The 25,457-nt window shown below is 39.4% G+C and overlaps 1 protein-coding gene across 3 annotated transcripts in view; it reads right to left on the reverse strand.

Annotated features, from left to right (window-relative positions):
* Positions 1–25,457, reverse strand: part of plekha8 (pleckstrin homology domain containing, family A (phosphoinositide binding specific) member 8) — a 59,386-nt gene that overhangs the window by 25,932 nt on the left and 7,997 nt on the right. The window contains exons 2-5 of one of the 3 annotated variants that reach the window (XM_072282989.1): positions 21,076–21,192; positions 11,054–11,209; positions 3,443–3,576; positions 173–325 (exon numbers count right to left, since the gene is read on the reverse strand). In XM_072282989.1, coding sequence (XP_072139090.1) covers positions 173–325; positions 3,443–3,576; positions 11,054–11,209; positions 21,076–21,192 — 560 coding nt within the window. The remainder of the gene's footprint in view (positions 1–172; positions 326–3,442; positions 3,577–11,053; positions 11,210–21,075; positions 21,193–25,457) is intronic. The other 2 variants (XM_072282992.1, XM_072282991.1) reach the window with 2 other exon arrangements.

Here is a 25,457-nt window from a genome sequence, read left to right on the forward strand (position 1 = left end):
AGCATCTCTTTTGTTCGTCAATGATAATGATCAATTATTGAGATATGACATGTATTCCATTTGAATCTGACCAAATAAGGCACGTGGCATCTGTTCATTTAACACAGGTCCACTGTACATGATGAAATCACAACAGCATTAAAGAGAAATTGTTTCCTACAAACAAACATACTCTGTTTGGTTTGATGATAGCCACGTGTGGGGAATCTGGTGGCGTAGGCTGCAATAGTTCAGGCCTGAACGAAGCATTTGCAATTTGCATGCATTCTTCCAAAGTCTTTGTGAAGGTGTTGCAAGTAGATCTTAGAACCGCCGCCATGTCAATCTACACCAAGAATGCAAGAGAACAGAAATAAAGCAAAGTTATAACTTCGTAACAGATGATACAGGTATTAAAGGGGAATTACCCATCAACCATTAGACTCCCACTTCAGTCGCCTCATCACTGAACTGTTGCCACAGACTCTGGACTCATTTTCAAAGACTCTTCGTCTCACATTCTTGATATTTATTTACTTATTTTGCATTTGCACAGTTTGCTATCTTTTGCACATTGGTTGTTTGTCTGTCCTGTTGGGTATGGTTTTTCATTGTTTCTGTTGCATTTCCTGTATTTGCAGTGAGTGCTCACAAGAAAATGAATCTCAGGGTTGTATAAGTGGACACATATGTACTTAGATAATAAATCTATTCTGAACTTTTGAACATTATAATGGATGATAAACATCGGCTTATCATGACAGCTGCATCTACCAATGATGATATAAATGTTATGATGGGAATTCATCGCTGTCCAGAAAACGGAGCTGCAAGAAAATCACAAAAAAGCAGTCAAGTTCCCTGCTTCCTCAACCAATGACAATCCCCCTTGAAAATTAAAATACTGGAAGTGTCAGGTTAGATGTCCAAGCTTCTAAAACCATAAAACCATTCAGGAAAATTATCTATTTTGAAATTATTTACCTAGTCAGTGTTCTGTAACAGGGAAGCAAGCCATTCAGCCTGCATATCCCTCTCGCTATTGGACAGCCATCTATATTAAAACCACCTTTCAGATAAAGATGAAAGATTAGCTTTATTTGTCACATGTTCAAAGTTCAAAGTAAATGTCTTATCAAAGTTCAATACTGTTATGTCATGAGATACTACTCTTGAGATTTACATCGCAATATTGAAACATGCAGTGAAATGCATTTTTTGCATCGATGACCAACACAGTCTGGGGATTTGATGGGGACAGCTCACACGCATCACTATGCTAACTCATGTCTTTGGAATGTGGGAGGAAATCTCAATAGAGGTTGGTATGAGCTAACAGGATCATGCCAAATTTCTTTAGCCTCCTGAGGAAGTAAAGGTGTTTGGTCCTTAACAATATGTAATATTGTACAGAATATATGTATTGTACAGAATCAAGTATGAGGAGTTCTGGGCAATTTTTCTTGGGAAGGAGATACCAAAATGATACCCAAACTCAAAAATTAAAACCGAGGATTACATACACTAGGATTGTTATTTCCTGATATTGGGAAAGTTAAGCAGTCGTTTGATCAGAGTTTTCAAAATATCAAGGTGGAAAAGACAGGTACATAAAAAAAATTACCACTGATTAGTAATCTAGACACAAGAACTAAAGTCAGGAGTGTAGGTAGAAAGATTGCTGCAGCAAAAATTGGGAGGAAAAAAGAACATTCTTCCCTAAATGGTAATTGATAACATTAATTATTTAATCTATTTCTAAAACTGGAACAATTTTGGATAACTAAAAGCAGGAAGAGAGCTAGGATAAAACAACAAATGTCAGTCCTAAACTCATTATTTGGCAGAAAGCCAGGCTGCACAGTGTAATCCTCTTACCATTTACACAACCTTGTAATTTGGTCAATAAATTTGGAAACAACTATCATATGAACAGAATTACACACACAAAATGCTGGAGGAACTCAGCAGGTCAGCTGTATCTAGGAAAGGAAGGAAGAATCAACGTTTCGGGCCAAGACCATTCATCAGGACATAAACTCCTAAGAATCAAAAACTGGCAATGATCAAATTATTCAGAGCTAAAGCAAAAATTTAACATGCCTTCATTCCTGAGTTGATAACCTATTGTATCATTTTTCAATACACTGCACCTACTTTTGAAACTTGCATTACGAAATTTCCATTAGTCCACAAGATTAAGAATTGTCCTTTTTCTAAAACCAACACTATGATGACATGTTTATTCAATCTGTGGGATAGATGAGCTTTCCCAGCAGCTGGTCACACACAGAAGCAAAAACAAAGGTTTCCATGCCTGATTTAAAGGTAAATATATAATTTCTAGCCTCATAAACCTCAAATTCACTGTCACACACCAGAATATCAGAGTATGAATGCTCCCTTTCACGACCAAAATGCAAACGCAACCAGCTGTTAGCTTTTTATTGTTCATTATGTGGATATGCAAACTGTTCTATTCATTCAGCCCTGCCTGTTGACATGCGCTTCTTTTCCAAAGGGGTTTGGGTATGAAATGTAACCTATGACTCTGTGCCAGTCAGTTTTAGTCTCTGCCTCTCAGCGGCATGACTAGTCATTCAGTCGATGTGTCGCATTATTTTCAGGCTATTAAAAACTTTACACGTCCTTCTAATGTTAGTTAGTATAGGGTTTCATGCAAGTACAGAAAGAGTAGTGGGTACAGCCCAATCCATCACGGGTAAGTCCCTCCCCATCACTAAGCACATCTACATGGAATGCAGTCGCAGAAAAGAAACATGCATTATCAAGGACTCCACCATCCAAGCCATGCTCTCTTTGTAGAGTCTGTTTATCTTTGCAGCTGATGATAAACAAGGGCAGCCTTTCTTCGGCGCTAGAATGTCAGGTGACTTGATCTTCTTTAAAAAAAATGTAGTTAACAAGTTTTCCCACTAATTTGCTTTCATCCTCATCTCATTAGCACCATCGTGGAGAAGGTACAGGAGCCTGAAGACACACACTCAACATTTCAGGAACAGCTTCTTCCCCTCCACTGTCAGATTTCTGAACGGACCAAGAGCCCATAAACACTGCCTCACGATATTTTTAGTGCTCTCTTTTTTGCACTGCATATTTAATTTTTAAAATATATTTCCTATTATAATTTATAGTATATTTTATAGCTGTGGTGTACTGCTGCCACGAAACAACAAACTGCACAACATATATCAGTGATAATAAATCTGATTCAGATTCGGATTCCATAGATTTAAAGGGAACCCTATTTTTTTTTTTGTTTGTCTGGGCTTTTCCTTTGGTGATTTTCTTGGTTTTATATAAAATCCAGAATTTTCTTCAAGCCTGAATGTGACTTTATTCTCTACCACATATAGAGCACTGAACAGAAATGGGTCAAGCAGTATTGTACATTGAGAGGACAATATCATAAGCGATAACACTTATTAAGTATATACAGTACCTCTAGGTTGGTTGATGAGGACTGATCAGATGGTCTGTTCTCTTTTAGGTTATTTACTTGGTGAAGAAGAAGATCACAATACAACCTCAATTCAGATACTTTCTTTTTCAGGCATTCAGTGTTTTCGTTGATTTCTTTAAAAGAACAAAAAATAAAATTAGTTGCTTTCTTCACAACTTCCCATAAGCCGCTTTGACTTTTTTATTTTAGAGAGGAGGCATGGTAATGAGCCCTCCCCGCCTAACGAGTTAACATCACCCAGTTACACCCAAGCGACCAATTTAACCTACTGACCCGTACGTCTTTGGATTGTGGAAGGAAACCACAGCACTCGGAGGAAACCCACTCTGCAAACTGTCTTTTCCAGTAGCTCCCTACTGGAAAGTGCAATTGTGCTATTAAAACAAAAACTTAAACTCCATCTTAAAAGTTTCTTCCTTCAGGTAGTCAATCTGATGAACCATTAGGGTCAGCCACCGCATCACCTTCTGTCTATTACCTCAGTCATTGTTATGCAATGCAAACACTTTAAACCACATTTTATAATGATATTGTCATTACAAAAACAAGCTGGTCATATATTTAGGCACATGTTATTCCATATCCATCCTTTAACTTTTAACTTATTTTGGTGTGATTCCTTATTCGTTATAATTGTTGAATGTTGTTGTTTTATATAACACACAAAATGCTGGAGGAACTCAGCAGGTGAGACAACATCTATGGAAAGGAATAAACAGTTGACGTTTTGGACCAAGACCCTGTTGTCTGCTTATTCCTTTCCATAGATGCTGCCTGACCTGTTGAGTTCCTCCAGCGCTTTTGTGTGTTGCTCTGCATTTCCAGCATCTGCTGAATCTCTTGCGTTTGTGTTGTTTTTGTTGCACGTCGCACACCGATCAACACACCAAAGCAAATCTCTAATTCATGCAAATATATACGGTGAATAAACTTGATCCTTGGGGAGAATGTACAGACTCCTAACAAACAGCAGTGGGAATTGAACCCATTGTGTTATGCTAACTTCTATGTCCAATGCAATACTGATTGCATTCCTAAAATTTGAATCAAACCCCATTTTAAACTGAGTAAATTACCTTGAAGCTGAATGTTTTCAAAATATTTACTGGTTGCATAGGGTGTTGCAAAAAAAGCACAACTTAGCTTCAAAATTCTTCCCTGAAACAAACATTGAAAATCCCAGTGGACTATCAGCAACCTCTACTAATCAGAACGTCACTCAGCCACAGAGCTCAGTTCAATGCCCAGGCACCATCTGCACGCACAATTCATTGGTGAGCAATTAGAAGCAGACCTTGAGCACGTGAGGTCATTATCTACTTTCTGGTTTTAACAGAGAGCAGAACAGCACTTCTGAATAGGAACAAATCAAAACCAACTTAGTGATCAGTTCAAACTGAAAGAACATTATTTTCTACCTCCCTGGGGAACTGGATCTTCAAATTCCTCACTTGCAGACCCCAGTCAGTTTGGATTGGCAATATCTCCTCCACGATCTCCGTCAGCACAGGTGCATCATAAGGCTGTGCGCTTAGCTCCCTGCTCTACTCACTTTATATTTATGACTCTGAGGCCCAGCCCAGCTCCAACGCCATATTCAAGTTTGCTGACGACACCACTGCCACAGGCTGAATCAAGGGTGGTGACCAATTAGCATAATAGAGACAGATTGAAATCCTGACTAGGTGATGTCATAACAACAACCTCTCATTCAATTATGGCAAGACCAAGGAGCTGATGATTGACCTTAGGAGAAGGAAACCAGTGGTTCATGAGCAAGTCCTCGTCAGGGGATCAAAGGTGGAGAGGGTCACCAACTTTAAATTCCTTGGTGTTATTATTTCCATAGGACCTGTCCTGGGCCCAGCACACAAGTGCAATCATGAAGAAAGCACGGCAGCACCTCAACTTCCTGAGGAGTTTGCAGAGACTCAGCGTGACATCTAAAACTTTGACAAACTTCTACAGATGTGTAGTGGCGAATATACTGACTGGCTGCATCACAGCCTGGTATGTAAACACCAATGCCCTTGAACAGCAAGTCCTACAAAAAGTAGTGGATACAGCCCAGTCCATCCCGGGGAAAGCCCTCTCACCACTGAGCACATCTACATGAAACACTGTTGCAGGAAAGCAGCATCCATCATCCGGGACCCCCACCAACCACAGCATGCTCTCTTCTTGCTGCTGCCATCACAAAGGTGGTACAGGAGCCTCAGGACTCACGCCACCAGGTTCAGGAATAGTTATTAACGGCTCATTGGAATGTTCCCACAACCAATGAATGGACTCGCTTTCAAGGCCTCTCCATCCCATGCTCTTGATATCTATTACTTACTTATTAATTATTAATATTTCTTGCTTTTCGTATTTGAACGTCCGGTATCTTCTGCACGCTGGTTGAATGCTTCAGATGGGCAGTCTATCATTGATTCTATTATGGTTATTATTCTACAGACACACTGAGTATGCCCCCATGAAAACGAATCTCACAGTTAATATATAGGGACATACCTGTACTTTGATAATAAATTTACTTTGAAATTTATTTAGAGATATAGTGCTGAACAGGTCCTTCTGGCCCAATAAGCCATGCTGCCCCACAACCCACTTTTAACCCTAGCCTAATCACAGGACAATTTACAACGACCAATTAACCTATTAGCTGGTACGTCTTTAGACTGTGGGAGGAAACCGGAGCACCCGGAGGAAACCCACACATTTATGGGGAGCACATGCAAACTCCTTAGAGATGGCATCAGATTTCACTTCAAACTCCAATGCCCTGTAATAGTGTCGCACTAAGCACTACACTACAGTAGAGACCAAGACATTATGCCGAACAGAAGAGAGCATAATTTTAGAGTGATTGAGGAAAGTATACAGGGAGATGTCAGAGGTAGATTTTTTTTTCCCACAAAGAAAGTGGTAGGTGCATGGAACTTATGAGGAGAGTGTGACGGGTCTGGGCTGTACTCGCTGGAGTTTAGAAGAATGGGGGGGTGGCGGAATGTCATTGAAACATATCGAATGTTGAAAAGCATACATAGAGTGGATGTGTAGAGGATGTTTCCTATAGTGGGGGCGTCTTGTACCAGACGGTATAGTCTCAGAAGACAAGGGTGTCCCCTTAGAACAGGGATGAAGAAGAATTTATTTAGCCAGAGGGTGATGAATCTGTGGCATTCATTGCCACAGAGAGTAGTGAAGACCAGGTCATCGGGTATATTTAAAGCAGAGATTGATAGGTCAGGAAGGGCATCAGTGACAGGAGAAGGGGTAAAGACGGTGCCTTAAAACCAGTCACTTTAGGCAGATGGGGCTCAGCTGGAAGGGAAACTTTGATCTCAAACCTCTGCTGCCTTGTGGCTATATCCACTCATGGGGAAGGCTTCAGGAGTAAGCCCAGAGGGAAAAATCTGGAGCTGGAGTCCCTAAGGCAGTCCTACATGGAGTTTAACACTGACTGGCAACTGCTGCGATGCTGCTGGTACCAAACTGTATCGGTTTCTGCCCTTCCTTTCAGTTCAGATGCATGGAGGGGGGAGCTTACTACCAAGGGCAACTGCTTGCTCTCTATATCGTACTGCCCAAGCTTGCATATCTAGACACAACATCCACCATCACCCCTGACTGACAGAGGCCTCACTAAAGTTTACAGGGAGAAGGCAAGAGAATGGAGCTGAGAGGGATAATAAATCAGCCATGATGGAATGGTGGAGCAGACTCCATGTCAAATGACCTAATTCTGCTCCTATGTCTTATGGTCTTAGAGAATGTACTGAAGACTTGTTTAATGATTTAAGTGGCATATGGGCAAGAGAAAAATGGAGGGAAGGAGTAGATTGATCATGAAATAGGTTAAAAGGTCAGCACATTATGAACCAAAGGCCTGTACTGTGTTGTTCTATTCAATGTTCTAATATATAAAACTGCACCCTTTCCATTACAGAATTGCTCCCATTTTGATGTATAGGAGGATCGTGGATTCCAAAGCTCCCTGAAAACAGCTGCACAGGTTTATAAGGTGGTATAGAAGACATATAGAAGCACTGTGTTCAAGAGTTTGTAAGTTATGTACAGCACAGAGCAGCCCTTCCAGCCACACCATCCCAGCATCCCCAGACCTGATTAACCCTAACCTAACCACAGGACAACTTACAATGACCAATTAACCTACCCAATAGATCTTTGGAGCGTGGGAGGAAACCAGAGCACTCGGGAAAAACCCGCACATTCCATGGGGAGGAGAAAGAGAGACTCCTTACAGGCTCTGGAATGCCTGAGCTGTAGTAGCATTACTACCTTGGTGCCCAAATTTAAACGTTCTGATCGCCTTGGTTGGATTTCAACTTGTGTGTCAGAATAATTAGATCAGACTTCTGGCTGCTAGTCCTGCAACTGACCCACCATGCTATCGTGCCCTGTGATAGTGGAGGTAAATATCATAGAGGCATCTTAGAGACTCTCAGATAAGCATATGAAGACGCAGAAAATGGGGGGGGGGGGGGGGGGCTATGAACTTCATAGGCAAAAGTGATTGTTTATACAGATGAATTAATTTCTAATTTAATTCGACACAGCATAGCGGGCCAAACAGCCTGTTCTTGGGCTGTACTGTTCTGAACAAATGTGGCACTTCTAACTTTTTCACGATTCCAGTTCTGATGAAGTGTCATTGACCTAAAACACTGGCGCATTTCCTTCTCCAGAGAAGCTGCTTCACCTGCTGAGTAGTTCCAGCATTTCACCATTTTATCTTGTACTTGCAGCATCTGCAGCATTTTCATTTGTAAAGCCTATTCCAAGGACACTGTGGGAGGCTAGAGAAGAAATTGCGGGAGCTCTAGCTGAGATACTTGCATCATCGTGAGGTGCCAGTAGACTGGACGGTAGAGAATTGTGTACCTTTATTTAAGCAAGGTGACAAAAAAAAAAAACACCCTGGGAACTATAGGTCAGCAAATCTAAGATCTATGGCATGCAAGTTATTGGAGAGTATTCTGGGGCATAGGATATACATACCTCTTAAAAGACAGGGATTGATTAGGGGTAGTCAGCAAGGCCTTTGATAAGGTTCTACATGGTAGGCTGCTCTGGAAGGTTAGATCACATGGAATTCTGAGAGAGCTGGTTAACTGCATGCACAATTGGCTTGGTGTTAGAAAACAGAGACTGATGGTGGAAGGTTGTTCTGTCAGACTGGAGGCCCATAAGGGTTGGTGCTGTGCCCATTGTTGTTTGTCATCTACATCAATGATTTGGGTAAGAATGTATCAGACATGGTTAACACAATTGCAGGTGACACTAAAATCAGTGGCACAGTGGACAATAAAAATTGTCAGCAATTACTGGAGGATCTCACTCAGCTGAGGAAGTGGGCTGAGAAATGGCAAATGGAGTTTAATTCCGATAAGCATGAGGTATCGCACTTCATTCGTTTTGTGTCATGCTGCGCTCTTACGCCTTTGGTGCAGACACATCTCCACCCCGCCACACAGATCGAGGCAGGACTTTCACAGTGAACAGCAGGAGCCTGGAGAGTGCTGCTCAACAGAGCGACCTCAGAATAAAGGAATATAGTTCTTTGAAGGTGGAGTCACAGGTAAACAGGGTAGCAAAGAAGGTTTTTAGCACACTGACCTTCAGAAGTCAGGACTTGGGAGGTCATGGTGCAGTTGTGCAGGATGATGGTGAAGCCACACTTGCAGTGTTGTGTTCAGTTTTTGTCATTTTGATACAGGAAAGATGTTATTGAAAAGCAAAGTGCAGAAAAGGCTCACAAGAGTGCTGGCTGAACTTGAGGTACTGAGTTATAGGGAGAGGTTGGACAGGCTAGAACTTTATTCCTCAAGGCGTGGGAGACAGGGAGGTAATTGCATGGATCTGTATCAGCTCATGAGGGGCACAGATAAGACAAATCACTCAGTCTTTTACCTCCAAGGTAGGGAAATCGAGAATGCCGGCATAGGTTTAAGGTAAGAGGGGGAAGAATTACAAAGAAGATGAGGGGCAACTTTTTATTACACAAGTGGTGGAATCAACTACCAAGATAAGTGTTTGAGAAAAGACTATAGCAACTTAGAGACAGCTGGGCTACACATGAACTGGAAAGTTTCAGAAAGATTACAGGCCAAAAGTGACTAGTTTAGATGGGTACCTTGATCAGAATGGACCAGTTGGGACAAAGGGCCCATTATCCATGTAGTATAACCCTACGATTCCGTAACTCTGCGACATCCTTCTACCATTAAAGTATCGTTCACTCTAGCTTGGGACACTCATCATGCATAATAAACCAAAATGTTATTGGCAGAAAAGTACAGAACTTGATAACCAGATGTAAAGTAGAACTTTCCAACTTGTAGACTAATAAAAAAAAATTATAAGTAGCAACTTACTATTGAGTCAATTGCCATAAACGTAGCAATTTCTCCCAGAGGACAATTTAATTGAAAAGTTGATGTACTAGAGTAAAGATTTCTTGCTGATCAGTACAGGGATGGTTGCAGAGTGCTGATAAACAGATGTCACCATTAATCTTGCATGTGGAAACATCAAAATGAATTTGCACTTTTCTTTACATTTTAATCTAAACTATATTTATTTTGTGAAGTGTTTCAAACTCTGTTGGATAATAAAAAAGCAGCAAAGTACAACAGGTGGTAGTCTGGCATTTTATGCCAATGATCCAAGAGCTCTTAATTGGATTCTTTCTACTTAAAGGCAAACCTTAAGGGTTCCTTAAGGTTACTATAGCCAGGGAACGAAGTGGAGATAAGCTCCCACTGCCTATTAAATGCGCCCAAGGGCGTGCATCTCAAATAGCCTCTGACAACCAAGTGAGCTCCATGTGGCTTAGCTACTAAGCTGGCAGAACTTATCTACTGACAAGAAAAGGGGCAAAGGCAGGTTACTGGCATCTTAAAACTAGTCGGTTCAGACAGATGGGTCTCGTCAACGGTTGGCAGCTCATCTAGAAGGAAAACTCTGAACTCAAACCTCCGCTGCCTTGAAGCTATACCCACTCACAGGGAAGATTTTGGGAGTAAACCCAGAGGAAAAATCCAGAGCTGGTACTAAGGCTGTACTACCTCGAGTTCAACACTGACTGGCAGCTCCTGCAATGCCACCGGTGTCAGACTGTAGTGGTCTCTGTCATTCTTTTGGATTCATCACATGGAGAGGGGCAGCCCGCTGTGCGGGTACAGCTTGCTCTCCATATCTTACTGGTTTGCGTATGACAGCTGGAATGCAACATCCAAGGTCCACCCCAGGCAACAGAGAGCCTGAAAGGCAAACAAGTGTACTAACGCTCAATTCTCGTCAGCTCGCACCCTGTGTCTGCTCTGTGCTCTGCATGGAAGTCCATCGACGTGGACAGGTGAAGAAGGACATCTACAGTCCTGGCCTCCACTCTGCACTCGAAGTCCAGCAACCAGGAGAGACAAGGAGGCACGAGGGCTGGTCAGTCAGTGCACCTGTAGTTTGAACCTGGAGTTCAGGGACCCGCCATCAGCTAATCCTAGGGTCGATATCGAAGATTGGAGCCCGAAAGCCGATATTACAAAAATGACACCATCGTCATACCTTTTTCTTTCCTGGTCCTGCTATCTGTCAGGCAAGCCTTCGAGGATCCCAAGGCAACTAACCATCTCTGTCTCTCAGCAACACTCACAGCCTTCAGGTAGAAGTGCTGTTCCCCCGGTATGATCAGCTCCACTCTTGTACTGTCACCTGCATGCACTGGAAAGGAGGGGAGAGGATGATTAGACTCCCACTGCACCAGCAATTGGGGGAAGTTGTCATTTTTTTTGACAAATGTGTAGTCATAACACTCATAAGCAGCAACCACTAATAGCGTCGCCATGAGACCAAAGACATAGGAGTAGAATCAGGCCATTTGGCCCATCGAGTCTGCTCCACCATTCTATCATGGCTGACTTATTATCCCCCTCAACCCCATTCCCCTGCCTTCTCCCCATAACCTTTGGCCTTTCAACAGTCTCATCATCAATTTGTCTTTTACATGTACTTCTACAAAGTAAATGAATCCATCTATTCTAAACAAAATAAAAGACACAATAAGCTGGGGGTCCAAAATCGTGATTTGGGGATTGAAGCTGGAGAGGGCCAGTAACTGTAAATTCCTTGGCGTTATGATATCAGAGAATCTGTCCTGGGACCAGCACCTTCAAGCGCCATCACAAAGAAAGAACGCACAACAGTGCCATTACTTTCTAGGAAGTTTACATAGATTTAGCAAGGACACCTAAAACTTGGACAAGCTTCTATAGATGCACAATGGAGAGGATCTTAGCTGACTGCATCATGGCCTGGTACAGAAAAGTCTGCAGAAATTGGTGGATACAGCCTAGTCCATCACAGGCAAAGCCCTCCTCTCCATTAAGCATACTTACACGGAGCGCTGCCACAAGAAAGCAGCATCCATCATCAAGGACTCTCATCATTTAGCCATGTTCTTTTCTCACTACTACCATTGGACAGGAGGTACGTGAGCCTTAAGTCCCACACCACCAGGTTCAGGAACAGTTATTACCCCACCAACCATCAGGCTCCTAAACTTCACTCACTACATCTCTGAAAGTCGGCCCCAATGTAATTGAAAGGCGAGTGAGTTGTTTGAGATCCACGCCCTACTCTTGCTCATTGCCATTTTACTCTTAATGACTAGGAGTAGGGGAAATTAAATGAATTATTTGCTTAAAAGCAAGCAATTGGGTGCCACAGTTGCATAGCAATTAGCACGATGCTGTTGCAGTTCAGGGTGTTGGAGTTTAATTCCAGGTCCTCTCTAAGATGTTTGTGGAGGTCTGCAGGGAGTGCTCATGGAGTGAGGTCGTCTCTTTGGCTTCGCTCCATCTCCGTTATCCTTTTCAACCTATAATCTCCTTGATCTAATCAACTTTAAGTACACCAGAAGATTTATTTTATTTTCTTGATTTACTGATTAATTGATTTCCTTTTGTCAACTGCAAATCTCGAGTTTAGAGAAATGAGTACGAGATCTAGAACTAAAAATGGGAAAGATGCTGATGGGAACGGAGCAAAGAAGAAAGGTGATTCTAAACAAACGGAATTAACTTACGAAGTTAGGGAGGAAATGTTTGAGCAGCAGCGGATAAAGTTATCTGATAGTTTATCGGCTCAATTTGAACAACATCGCCAAAGCCTCAATGAAGATTTAAAATCGATCACGGACTCTTTGAAATCCCTGGATTCTGATGTTCAGAAACACGATGCCAAAATTTCTGAACTGGATACTAAATCTCAGAAGACGGATACAAAAGTCAAGATCTTAGAGAAGAATCTAGCTTCGACTACTAAGCAACTCCAACAACTTAAATCCAAAGTTATTGATCTCGAGAATCGATCGAGAAGACAAAACTTACGTTTAATCGGTTTACCCGAGGATGTTGAGGCTGGAGATCCTGCAATATTCTTTGCTCAACTTTTAAAGGATTCGTTCGGTTCAGTTTTTCCCAATGAGCCTCCATTACTTGACCGCGCCCATCGTATACCGTGGACAAAGTCGGCAGCGATTGCTTCTAGACCCAGACCAGTTATTCTCCGTTTCCATTATGTCAATGTTAAAGAACAACTTCTCCAGGTTGCTCGTCGACAAGGGATGATCAAGTATCGCCAGCATTCCTTCAGGATAGTTCAAGATTACAGTCCTGAAGTGATGAAGGAACGACTGACTTTTAAACCTCTAATGTCGGAATGCTATCAAAAAAATCTCAAACCGGCACTATTGTATCCTGCACGTCTCAGAATCTCTCTTCCCGATGGAAATCGTCATGTTTTCCATTCTACAACTGCCGCTCGAAGCTCTTTGGATGATAATTTCCCATCGGATACAGACACCCTCTCTTCATCTGTGTCGGGTGCTTCCAGCACCAATTTTTTTTTCTTCTGGTGTTTTTTTTAAAAAAATGAACCTCTTATTATCGCGCGATGAAGGTTTTTTATAAGTCCAAGATTTTTGTTCTTTGTTTACTATTATAGTTGTTATTCTATAACTTATATAGAATATTTATCTTCTGTAAATTAACATCAGTTTTCTTTTAGTTAACCTTTTGTTTTAACTTTTCCTTTTTCGCTATTATTTATGATATGATTCGACGATCATTTTTAGTTATATGTTTCCTACTTTTGGTTTTCACATAATTAAAATGGCGACTTGTCTTTCTTTTTGTTTAACCTCCTTTGTTTCTTTTTCGGGACGCCATGCTCCTATGCTTCTTCTTCCCATAACCCTCCTTTCATCTTGGAAGCGATTTTTTATTTACTCGTTTATAACTAATTATATGTACTGACTGTTTTTTAATTTATATATTTTACTAATTTTTAGTATGTAGATTAATTATTATACTGGTTATTTTTTACATGTATCAGTTTCTGGGAGGTCATCTATTTAACATATATTTTTGGAGTTGCCCCCTGCAGAAATGGGGTTAGAGTTAGTTTTAGTTAGAGCTTCCTTCAGCCATTTCTGGCTTAGTTCGGGGTTCTCGGGGATAGGGGGTGGGATAGTCTTTCTCTTTTTTAATTTTTTCTATTGGGCTGATTCAGAACTACAAAGATGCCCGCAGTGTCGAGATTTCCGGTTTCTCTCTAATCATGTATTCCTCTTCCGGTTTTATGAGCTCACATTATGGTTAACCCCTTCCTCACCAAAGGGTTAACTCTTAATTATGGCTCATACTATTAATTTTGTTTCTTGGAATACAAATGGTTTAAACCACCCAATAAAACGGAAAAAGGTTTTCAAAGTGTTCCAAAGACTGAATGCTCATATTATTTTTGCACAAGAGACTCATGTAAGGAAAGAGGATAATCAACGCTTCTTTAAGTTTTGGGAAGATCAACAATACCACTCAAATGCTCAAGCCAAAATTAAAGGCATTTCAATTTTTATTGATCCTTCAATTACATTTATTCATCAAGACATTATTTCGGATCCTAACGGCAGATTTCTGTTAATTACTGGGGTACTTTTTAATAAAAAGGTCGCTATGGTGAATGTTTATGCTCCGAATGTGGATTACCCTGAATTTTTTAAACACCTATTCACTTCCTTTCCTAACTTAAACGAGTATATGTTGATAATGGGCAGTGATTTTAATTTATGTCTGAATCCCAGTTGGACAGATCCATAGCTAGTCCGGCTTTACCGAATAAGTCGGCTACTATTATTAATTCTTTTATGTTGGATTCTGGGATTTTAGAAATTTGGAGATTTCTACATCCAAATGACAAGGAATTCTCCTTTTTTTCACATGTTCATCGTTCTTTTTCCCGAATTGATTATTTTTTGATTGACTCCCGTTTGATTCCATATGTACTTGACTGTAATTATGACAGTATTGTTACTTCAGATCATGCTCCACTGAAACTTTCCATCAAGTTAATGGACACCTCCTGTACTAGCCGACAATGGCGATTTAACCCTATTTTGCTTCAAGATCAAGATTTTGTCAAATTTATGAAGGAGCAGATCGATTTCTTTTTTTCAACTAATACTATGGACGAAGTTTCCAATGGAACTGTTTGGGATGCCTTTAAAGCTTATATCCGTGGTCAGATCATTTCCTATTCGGCTGGTTTGAAAAGACGTGTTAACAATGAAATACTTTTGTTGTTGATAAAATCAAAGAAGTCGATAAAAATTATGCTATTTCTCCCAGTAAGGAGCTGTACAAACACAGAGTTGAACTCCAATTGGAACATAGCTTATTATTAACATCCTCCATCGAAAATCAATTAATGAGAACTAGAAGTGATTTTTATATTCATAGCGATAAATCGGGTAAATTACTGGCTAACCATTTGAAATTTGATTCGGTTAAACGTCAAATTACTAAGATTCATAAACAGGATGATACTTTCACAGTGGATCATGCTGGGATAAATCAAACCTTTCAAGAATTCTATACCTCTTTATATCACTCTGATTTTCCTCATGATTCTAATTTCATCCATGACTTTTTAAGTAAATTGAGTTTTCCGAAAGTATCACCCAAAGAGTCCCTATCATTAGAAACTTCCATTTCAGAGGAAGAAATAATAACTGCAATCTCATCTTTGAATTCCGGTAAAGCACCCGGTCCAGATGGGTTTACAGTGGAATTTAAAAAATTTTTTTCCTCTATTCTTTCCTCTAAGTTGTCTAGAATATTCAAGGAAGCAATCAGTTTAGGTAAATTACCACAATCGTTTTACGAAGCCTCTATTTCCTTAATTCTTAAAAAGAATAAAGATCCTACTGATTGTGCATCATACAGACCGATATCTCTTTTGAATGTAGACTCTAAAATTTTTTCAAAAATTCTAGCAACTAGATTGGAGAAGGTGTTACCTCAAATTATTTCTATGGATCAAACCGGATTTATTAAGAATCGCTATTCATCCTTTAATATTAGGAGGTTAATGAATATTGTTTATACCCCCTCATTTACCACCCCGGAATGTATTATCTCTTTAGATGCTGAGAAAGCTTTTGACAGAGTCGAATGGCCTTACTTATTTAATGTTCTTGAGAAATTTAATTTTAATCTGACATTTATATCTTGGATTAAATTGTTATATCACTCCCCGGTAGCCTCGGTTTGTACAAATAATTATAGATCTCCCTTTTTTCATCTTTTTCGTGGCACTAGGCAAGGTTGCCCTCTTAGTCCTTTGCTATTCAATATTGCTCTTGAACCTTTAGCAATTGCTATTCGTAACTCGCCAAATATTGTTGGTATTACCCGTGGAAACGAAATACGTAAGTTATCGTTATATGCAGATGATTTGCTGTTATACATCTCTAACCCGGAAAAGTCAATTCCTGCTATCTTAGATTTGTTAGCTCAATTTAGTAACTTCTCTGGTTACAAATTGACTCTTAATAAGAGTGAATTATTCCCTTTAAATAAGCATGTACCTATTTATGGACATTTACCATTTAAATTGGTTACTGATTCATTTATAGATTTAGGGATAACAATTACGAAAAAATATAAAGATTTATTTAAAGCTAATTTTTTACCTTTACTTGATCAGTTTAAACTGTTATTTACCAAATGGTTGCGAGTCTCTTTGTCCATGATTGGTCGGATTAATGCTATTAAGATGATCATTTTGCCCAAACTTTTGTATATATTCCAATCAGTTCCAATTTTCATCCCAAAATCTTTTTTTGATAATGTAGATTCAAAAATTTCCTCATATATTTGGCAGAATAAAAATCCTAGGTTAGGTAAAAGGTATCTACCGAAGTCTAAAAAGGAGGGGGGGGGGTGGCCTCCCGAATTTTAGATTTTATTATTGGGCAATTAAAATTCGATATTTAAAATTTTGGTTACGAGATCTGGACGTATCTTTAAATCCTCATTGGGTAAATCTTGAATCTAATTCATTACAAGGGCTTTCCTTGGGTTCGGTTTTAGGAACTTCACTTCTTTTTACTTCTTTTAAATTATATAAACAAATGAATAACCCGGTAGTTAAGCATACTTTACGTATATGGTTTCAATTCCGAAGATTTTTTGGGTTCAATCAATTTATCCTAGCAAGCCCCATCTTGTCAAACTTTCTTTTTCAACCTTCCACGATGGATCAAGCTTACTCTGATTGGAAAACCAAAGGTATAATATCTTTTCGCGATTTATTTATGGATAATTGTTTTATGTCTTTTGATCAACTTTCTAATAAATATAACTTACCCAGATCTCACTTTTTTAGATATTTACAGATTAGGAACTTTTTAATTACTGTTTCCCCTAATTTCCCACATCCATATCCAACGGATATTTTGGAAAAAATTTTAGGTTTAAATCTCTCTCAGAAAAGTGTTGTAGCAATCAAATATAATATAATTTTGAATTTATGTCCTGATGCTTCTAATAAAATTAAAGCTGACTGGGAAAGAGAACTTGAGACTAATATACTGACTGAAAAATGGGAAAAAATTCTTCAGTTGGTGAATTCATCCTCTGTATGTGCTAAGCATAGGTTAATACAGTTCAAAGTAGTACACAGGGCTCATATGTCCAAAGACAAACTATCTCGCTATTACTCTTATATTAATCCAATATGTGACAGATGTCATTTCGAGATAGCTTCTCTAACCCACATGTTTTGGACATGTCCCCTGTTGGAGAAATATTGGAAAGATATTTTTGATATTATTTCAACGGTTTTAAATATAGACTTACAACCGCATCCAATTACTGCTATTTTTGGACTACCAATGATAGATTTAAATAATTTAACCTCTTCATCACGAAGGATGATTGCATTTCTTACTTTAATGGCTAGAAGGTCTATTTTGTTGAATTGGAAAGAGATTAACCCTCCTAAGGTATTTCATTGGTTTTCACAAACTATGCTGTGTTTGAATTTGGAGAAAATTAGAAGTGCAGTTTATGACCCTTCCATTAAGTTTGAAAAAACTTGGAGGCCATTCATTCAGCATTTTCATTTAATGTAATATGTTTATTTCCAAACTTGTTTTATTTCTCTGTATTGCTGTTGGAGGGGAATGGAGTCGTCGGCACTAAGGTTTTCTTCTTTTTCATTTTCAAGTTTTTAGATTTGCCCAAGTCTTTTAGTTTAGTTGATTAATTTTGTTTTTCTTTTGGGATGGGATTTTTTTTGGTTTTGTTTTTTTTTTTCTTTTTCATGATTTTTTTTTAGTTTTTTTTTGATTTGTATTATCCGTTGTTAGTTCTACATGATTGGGAGCTTTGTCAAATTTCAATATTGGACTTTACGATTACTGTTCGTAAGTGTGACAATTTATCTCCTATTATTTGTATTATTACTATGTTTTGTTTATGTATTCTGAAATTAATAAAAAGATTAAAAAAGAAAAAGAAGTTTGTACGTCTTTCCTGTGAGTGTGTGGGTTTCCTCTGGGTGCTCCAATTTCCTCTCTCAGTCCAGAGATGTACCAAGTAGTAGGTTAAGTGATCATTATACATTCTCCTGTGATTAGGCTAGGGTTAAATAGGTGGGTTGCTGGACGGTGTGACTCATTCGGCCTGAAGCCCCTGTTCTGCACTGTATCTTCAAATAAATAAATAAGTAAATTCTGTCTGGATATATAACCGCTTGGTATGGCAACTTCACTGCACACTACCACTGGAAACTGCAGGCAGTTGTGAACACAGCTCAGTACATCACAGGAAGAAGCCTCCCCTCTCTGTACTCTGTCTATACTTTTCTCTGCTTCAGAAAAAGCAGCCAGCATAATCAAAGACCCCACCTACCACGGACATCCTCTCTTCTTCCCTCTCCCATCAGGCAGAAGATACAAGAGCCTGAAAGCACGTTACAACCAGGCTCATCTGCAGGTTGCTCATTTTACAGGAGGCAGTACGTGAGACTATGCAAGCACATATCCATATCCCGTTCACTCAGCACTGGTGTGCCACAGGGACGTGTTCTCTCCCCTCTCCTATTTTCCCTCTACACCAATGACTGTGTCTCCAGTAATCCATTAGTTAAACTAATAAAGTTTGTGGGCAATGCCACCATTATAGGACCAGTCACCAGAGATGGCTAATCCAAGTAAACAAACTAATGTCCTGGTACAATCATAACAACTTGGAGCTGGATGTCCTCTAAACCATGGATACATATCAACTTCAGAAGAAATTTGTCTTCTCTCCACCTATTCATTATCAACAACTCTACAGTTAGCACCATTTCAACATTCAGGTTCCTGGGCATCAGAATTTCACCGGACCTGTCGAAGCACCACATCTCCTTCATTTACAAAAGCTCAGTAGAGGATATACTTCTTGCAACAGTTGGTAAAATTCCATCTTCCCCAAAGCATACTGGTGCAACTCCACATTGATAGAGAGCATCCTCACATCAGCCATTGCTGTCTGGTCTGGATACAATATCCTCTCACAATATACAAAAACTGCAGCCAACTGTCAGATCAGTAGGAAAAAGCCACTGGTTGTAGTTGACCATCACTGCAGGACTTTTATGTGTCCAGAACAAAAAAGCAACAGGAAACATAATTGCAGACATTACCCCTTGCAAACTGCCTTTTCCAAAAACTCCCTTCTGGAAAGCACAGCAGGGCTATTTAAAAAAATAACTTCATACTATTTTAAAAGTTTCTTTCCCCAGGCAGTTAATCTGAGCAGCCATTCTAGATAGCCACCCTACTCACCTCTACCTATTACCTCAGTCACTGCACTGTAAACACTTTAAATTGCTTTTTATAAATACATTCTGGTATGTATACATTTATGCACATTTTGTTCCATCTCTGTACTTTAACCTCTAATATTATTATGCATAATTCGTTATAATAGTTGAGAGCTGTTTTTACTGTTGCATGGGATGCCAACACATCGCAGCAAATTCCTAATACATGTAATATATGTGTAGAAAGTTGATCAATGATCAATGATAGCCACTAATCCACAGCATCAGATTCTTGAATGGTCACCTTCTAAAACAAAATGGACACTTGGCCTCACACATGATCTTGCATTTTATCATTCGCCTGCACTGCACTTCGTCAGTAGCTTTTACACTTTATTCTGCACTGGTTTACCTCATTCTATCTCAACGCACTGTATAACTTTTTGAGCTGTATGAACAGTATGCAGGACAAGCTTTTCACTGCATCAGGGAAAGGCTGAACAGGTCGGGACTTTATTCCCTGGAGTGTAGAAGAATGAGGGGAGATTTGATAGATGTATACAAAATCATGAGGGGTAAATACAAGCAGGCTTTTTCCACCGAGGTTGGGTGAGACTAGAGGAAGAGGTCATGGGTTAAGGGAGAAAGGTGAAATATTTAAGGGGAACATGAGGGGAAATTTCTTCATACAGTGGTTGGTGAGACTGGAACAAGCAGCCAGTGGAAATGGTGGATGTAGGTTTGATTCCAACATTTAAGAGAAATTTGGATCGGTACATGGATGGGTTGGGTGGTGGAGTGGAGAAACGAGCGTACGGCACTCCCTCCCTCTGCGAGCCTGCAGGTCACACTTGGCAAGGTGTAGAACCTACTTAGCCCGCCACCCCCACCCCAATCAGGGTCACGTGAAGCATGGGAGCATAGGTGCATATCACAAGTTCCGGTTATGCGGCCACGTACAACAGGTAGGCAATTTCTGAAGGGAATTGATAATGGCTGGAGTCACCCATCTTGTAAAGACGCTGCCCAGACGGTGGCAATGACAAACCACTTCTGTAGAAAAATTTGCCGAGAACAATCATTGTCATAGACCATGATCGTCCATGTCATAGGACTCGGCACATAATGATGATGACGACATGGATGGGAGGCTATAGGTGAGATGCATGTTGATAGGACTAGGTAGATTAATAGTTCAGCATGAACTAGATGGGCCGAAAGGCCTATTTCTGTGTTGTAGTGTTCTATGTCTCCATGACACGTGACAATACTAAAACAATACTAAAAACAAGCATTCTTCCCATTTGAAGACTGAAAGCTAAGATATTTAATAACAAAATCCATTACATATACATTTAATATATTCCAAACAGACACCTAAGGAAATGTAAATTAAGTTTTTAAGAGATGGTAAAATTGATCTGACACCTCACCTTGTATTTCACATACTGCCATCTTAATGCTGCCTTTACAGCCTTTCCAAGTGTCTTCTTGTGAATCGTAGTAGGATAAGACTCCACCGGCAAGAACGAACCAGCGTGGCTGCCATCCTGTATATAAACATTCACAACAAAGTTTTAAGTGGATTATATAAACATGTGACTACAAATGTAAATTCAGATTGTTTACCCAGAATATATGAACGGAACTGAATTACTCTATAACAATATATCATTAATATATATACACACACTCAGTGGCCACTTTATTAGATACATATATATACCTGAACAATCCCTTGATTACTTGCAATTAATTAAAGAAGAAAACTTAAGACAAAAATTTACAATTGAAGTAAGGAATAGGTTTCAAAGTCTAGAAATAGAATCTGTTGAAGATGATAGCAATCATGTAGAAATGAAGTTTAACTCTCTAAAGGATGCCTTGGTAGAATCAGCAAAGTCAATGATTCCTAAAAAGGAATAAAGCACAAAGAATAAATGGATGACAGATAAAATCAAAAATCTAATGGAAGAAAGTAAATCCTATAGAATCTAAGTCCTTAGATAATAAAGTTAAAAGCTTATTTCAAAAAGCCAAAGAAGGATGGTTAAACCAGGAATGTGAGCAAATAGAAAGAATCCTTATTACTGATCCAAAAAGGTTACATCAACAAATCGAGAATATCACTGGTAAAAAGCTCCTCTGTTCTTCAGGTGGATGTTTGAAAGCAAAGGACGGTACCATTATCATGGAAAAAGATGAGATTATGAACAGTTGGATTGAGTATATTCAGGAATTGTTTGAAGGCGATCGAGGCGAAAAACCAGAAATTAAGAAAAACATTGAAGGTCCAAATATTTTAAAATCTGAAGTTCGTAATGCAATAAATAAAATGAAGAAAGGAAAGGCAGCAGGTCCTGATGAATTAGTAATAGAACAAATTATCACCCTTGAAAAATCAATGACATTTATGAGACTGGAATAATACCAGAAGAGATGAAAAAAATCAGTATTTATCACTCTTCCTAAGAAACCTGGAGCAATAGAATGTGAAATACATAGGACCATAAGTCTAATGAGTCATATCACCAAGATACTTCTAAGAATTTTGATGGCAAGAGCTAAAAGTAAGATACAAGCTGAAATAGGTAAAGAACAATGTGGTTTTGTGAAAGATAAAGGTACAAGAAACACAATATTGATATTAAGGATACTATCAGAACAAACTATTCAAGTGCAAAAAGATATGTTTTTTTGTTTTATCGTCTACACAAAAGCATTTGATAAAGTGAAGCACAATAAGTTATTTGAAATATTACAGAAAACTCTAGATCTAGATTCGAAAGACCTCTGCCTAATCAAAAATCTGTACTGGGAACAAACTGCTGCTGTAAGAATAGATGGAAGAGTGAGTAAGTTTACGAAAATCAAGAAAGGCGTTAGACAAGCGTGTGTTTTCTCCCCTGATTTATTTAATGTGTACAGTGAAACAATACTGTATTACAAAAAATAAGAGACATCTTGGGAATCAAAGTTGGCGGAGAAAACATCAATAATTTCAGATATGCGGATGACACTGTGTTAATTGCAAGTATGGAGGAAGAACTACAAAACTTAATTGATATAATTGTTGAAGAAAGTGCAAAAATGGGTCTATCTATCAATTGCAAAAAGACAGAATTATGGTGATATCCAAAAAGAAGGACAATCCTATCTGCAGGCTGAGAATAAACGGGGAAGACATAAAACAAGTATAGAACTTTTGCTACTTCGGAAGCTAGGTGACATCAGATGGCAGGTGTGACATGGACAACAGAAGAAGAATAGAAAGACACCTATAGGAGAATGAAGAGTATACTGACCAATACTAAACTAGGCATGACAACCCGCCTCAAAGAACTGGATAAATGTAACATTTCAGTAATGTTATATGGTTCAGAATGTTGGACAATATTTAGTAACATGAGGAAACAAATTGTAGCAGCAGAAATGTGTTTTTTGAGGAGGATGTAAAGAATATCATGGACGAAATGAATATCTAATGAGATGTCATGAACAGAGCAAACACAAAAAGAGAAATAATGTATGAGATCATGAAAAGGCAACGTAACTTCATTGGACATATGATTAGGAGAGGAGTTAGAATGCATGGTAATTATGGGAAAGATTGGAGGGAAGAAAGCAAGAGGAAGACAAAGACAATTGATGATGGAGACAGCAGCCAGAGAACTGGAAACAAATACTAATGAATTGATCCACTTGACCCGAAACAGGAGTGTGTGGGCCATGGCACTCAAAGCTCAAACTGGGCATGGCACCTGATGATGATGATGCTGATATATACCGACTCGTTTATACAAATATCTAATATGGCTGCAACTCAATGCATAAAGGCATGCAGACATATTCAAGACATTTCTTGTTCAGACCAAACCTCAGAATGGGGAAGAAATGTGAGCTAAGTGACTTCAACCAGGGAATGATTGTTGGTGTCAGACGGAGTGGTTTGAGTATTTCAGAAACTGCTGATTTCCTGGGACTTTCACGCAGAACAGTCTCAAGAGTTTACAGAGAATGCTGTGAGAAACAAAAAAAAAACCATCCAGTGAAAAGCAGTTCTGTGGGTGAAAATGCCTGGTTAATAAGAAAGATCGGGGAGAATGGCCAGACTAGTTCAAGCAGACAAGAAGGTGACAGTATCTCAAATAACCATGAGTTACAACAGTGATGTGCAGAAGAGCGTCTCTGAGTGCACAACATGTCAAACCTTGACGTGGATGGGCTACAGCAGCAGAAGACTACAAACATACTTTATTAGGTGGACATGGTGGAGGATTACAAATACCTGGGGATACGAATTGACAATAAACTGGACTGGTCAAAGCACACTGAGGCTGTCTACAAGAAGGGTCAGAGCCGACCCTATTTCCTGAGGAGACTGAGGTCCTTTAACATCTGTCAGACGATGCTGAGGATGTTCTACAAGTCTGTGGTGGCCAATGCTATTATGTTTGCTGTTGTGTGCTGGGGCAGCAGGCTGAAGGTAGCAGACACCAACAGAATCAACAAACTTATTCGTAAGGCCAGTGACGTTGTGGAAATGGAACTGGACTCTCTCACGGTGGTGTCTGAAAAGAGGATGCTGTCGAATTTGCATGCCATCTCGGACAATGTCTCCCATCCACTACATAATGTACTGGTTGGGCACAGGAGTACATTCAGCCAGAGACTCATTCCACCGAGATGCAACACTGAGCATCATAGGAAGTCATTCCTGCCTGTGGCCATCAAACTTTACAACTCCTCCCTTGGAGGGTCAGACACCCTGAGCCAATAGGCTGGTCCTGGACTTATTTCCTGGCATAATTTACATATTACCATTTAATTATTTATGGTTTTATATTGCTATATTTATACTCTACTCTTGGTTGGGGCAACTGTAATGAAAATCAATTTCCCTCAGGATCAATAAAGTATGACTACTATAATATCCTAATTTGTGGCACAGTCTCGTGGCAGTTAGCATTCTGCTCTGCAGTGCCAACAACCAGGGTTTAATTCCTGTCCACGTCGTAAGGAGTTTGTACCTTCTCCCCGTGACTGCATGGATATTTCCTCTGGCTGCTCCAGTTTCCTCCCACATTCCAAAGATGTACGAGGTAGGGATAGTAGGTTGTGGGCTGGAAGCATGGCAACACTTTCAGGCTGACACAATGAACAGCACTGAAATTATTGTCTGTAAAACCAGCTTGCTATCCAGCTATCCATTCTATTTGTGATCAACCAAAACTCCGATGGAAGAAACTGATCCGAGAAATTCAGAAAAGGGATTCCAAGGTCTAAGTGACGAAAGATGCGACTGTCAAAAAAAGAGTGATGGAAAGCAGGACTCTCAAGAGTCAGGAATGCATAGACCAAAGGTCACAGAAGGGTAAAGTCATCAAGAAATTTGAAGAAAAGAATAAGAATTTAGAAATTGTGACAATGTCATCATCAAACTGAGAGGGATATTCAACTTATCTCATTGCCTTAGAATAATTGTCTGGAATTTAAACAATTATCAATCATCCACAGAGACCATAAATATAACTGTCCTTGATTTCCTACAATAAAACACAAGACCATAGACAAAAGTTAACATAGGAATGTGAAACCATGTCTAGAAAACAAAATCCAGACACCAATGTTTTCTAAGCACAACATTCTCCCAGAAAACTAATCGGCTTGTCAAACCGATTATTTCAGCCAAACAAACCAAGGACACTGTAGAGGGCAACTTCATTATGTTCTTTAACTCCAAAACATTAAAAATTACTGAAAAGAAAACAAGAGAGCTTGAAATGAGAGTCTAACTTGGTGTTTACTTTAAGTG

This window comes from Mobula birostris, chromosome 19 (assembly GCF_030028105.1).
Source record: "Mobula birostris isolate sMobBir1 chromosome 19, sMobBir1.hap1, whole genome shotgun sequence".
Classification (NCBI taxonomy): domain Eukaryota; kingdom Metazoa; phylum Chordata; class Chondrichthyes; order Myliobatiformes; family Myliobatidae; genus Mobula; species Mobula birostris.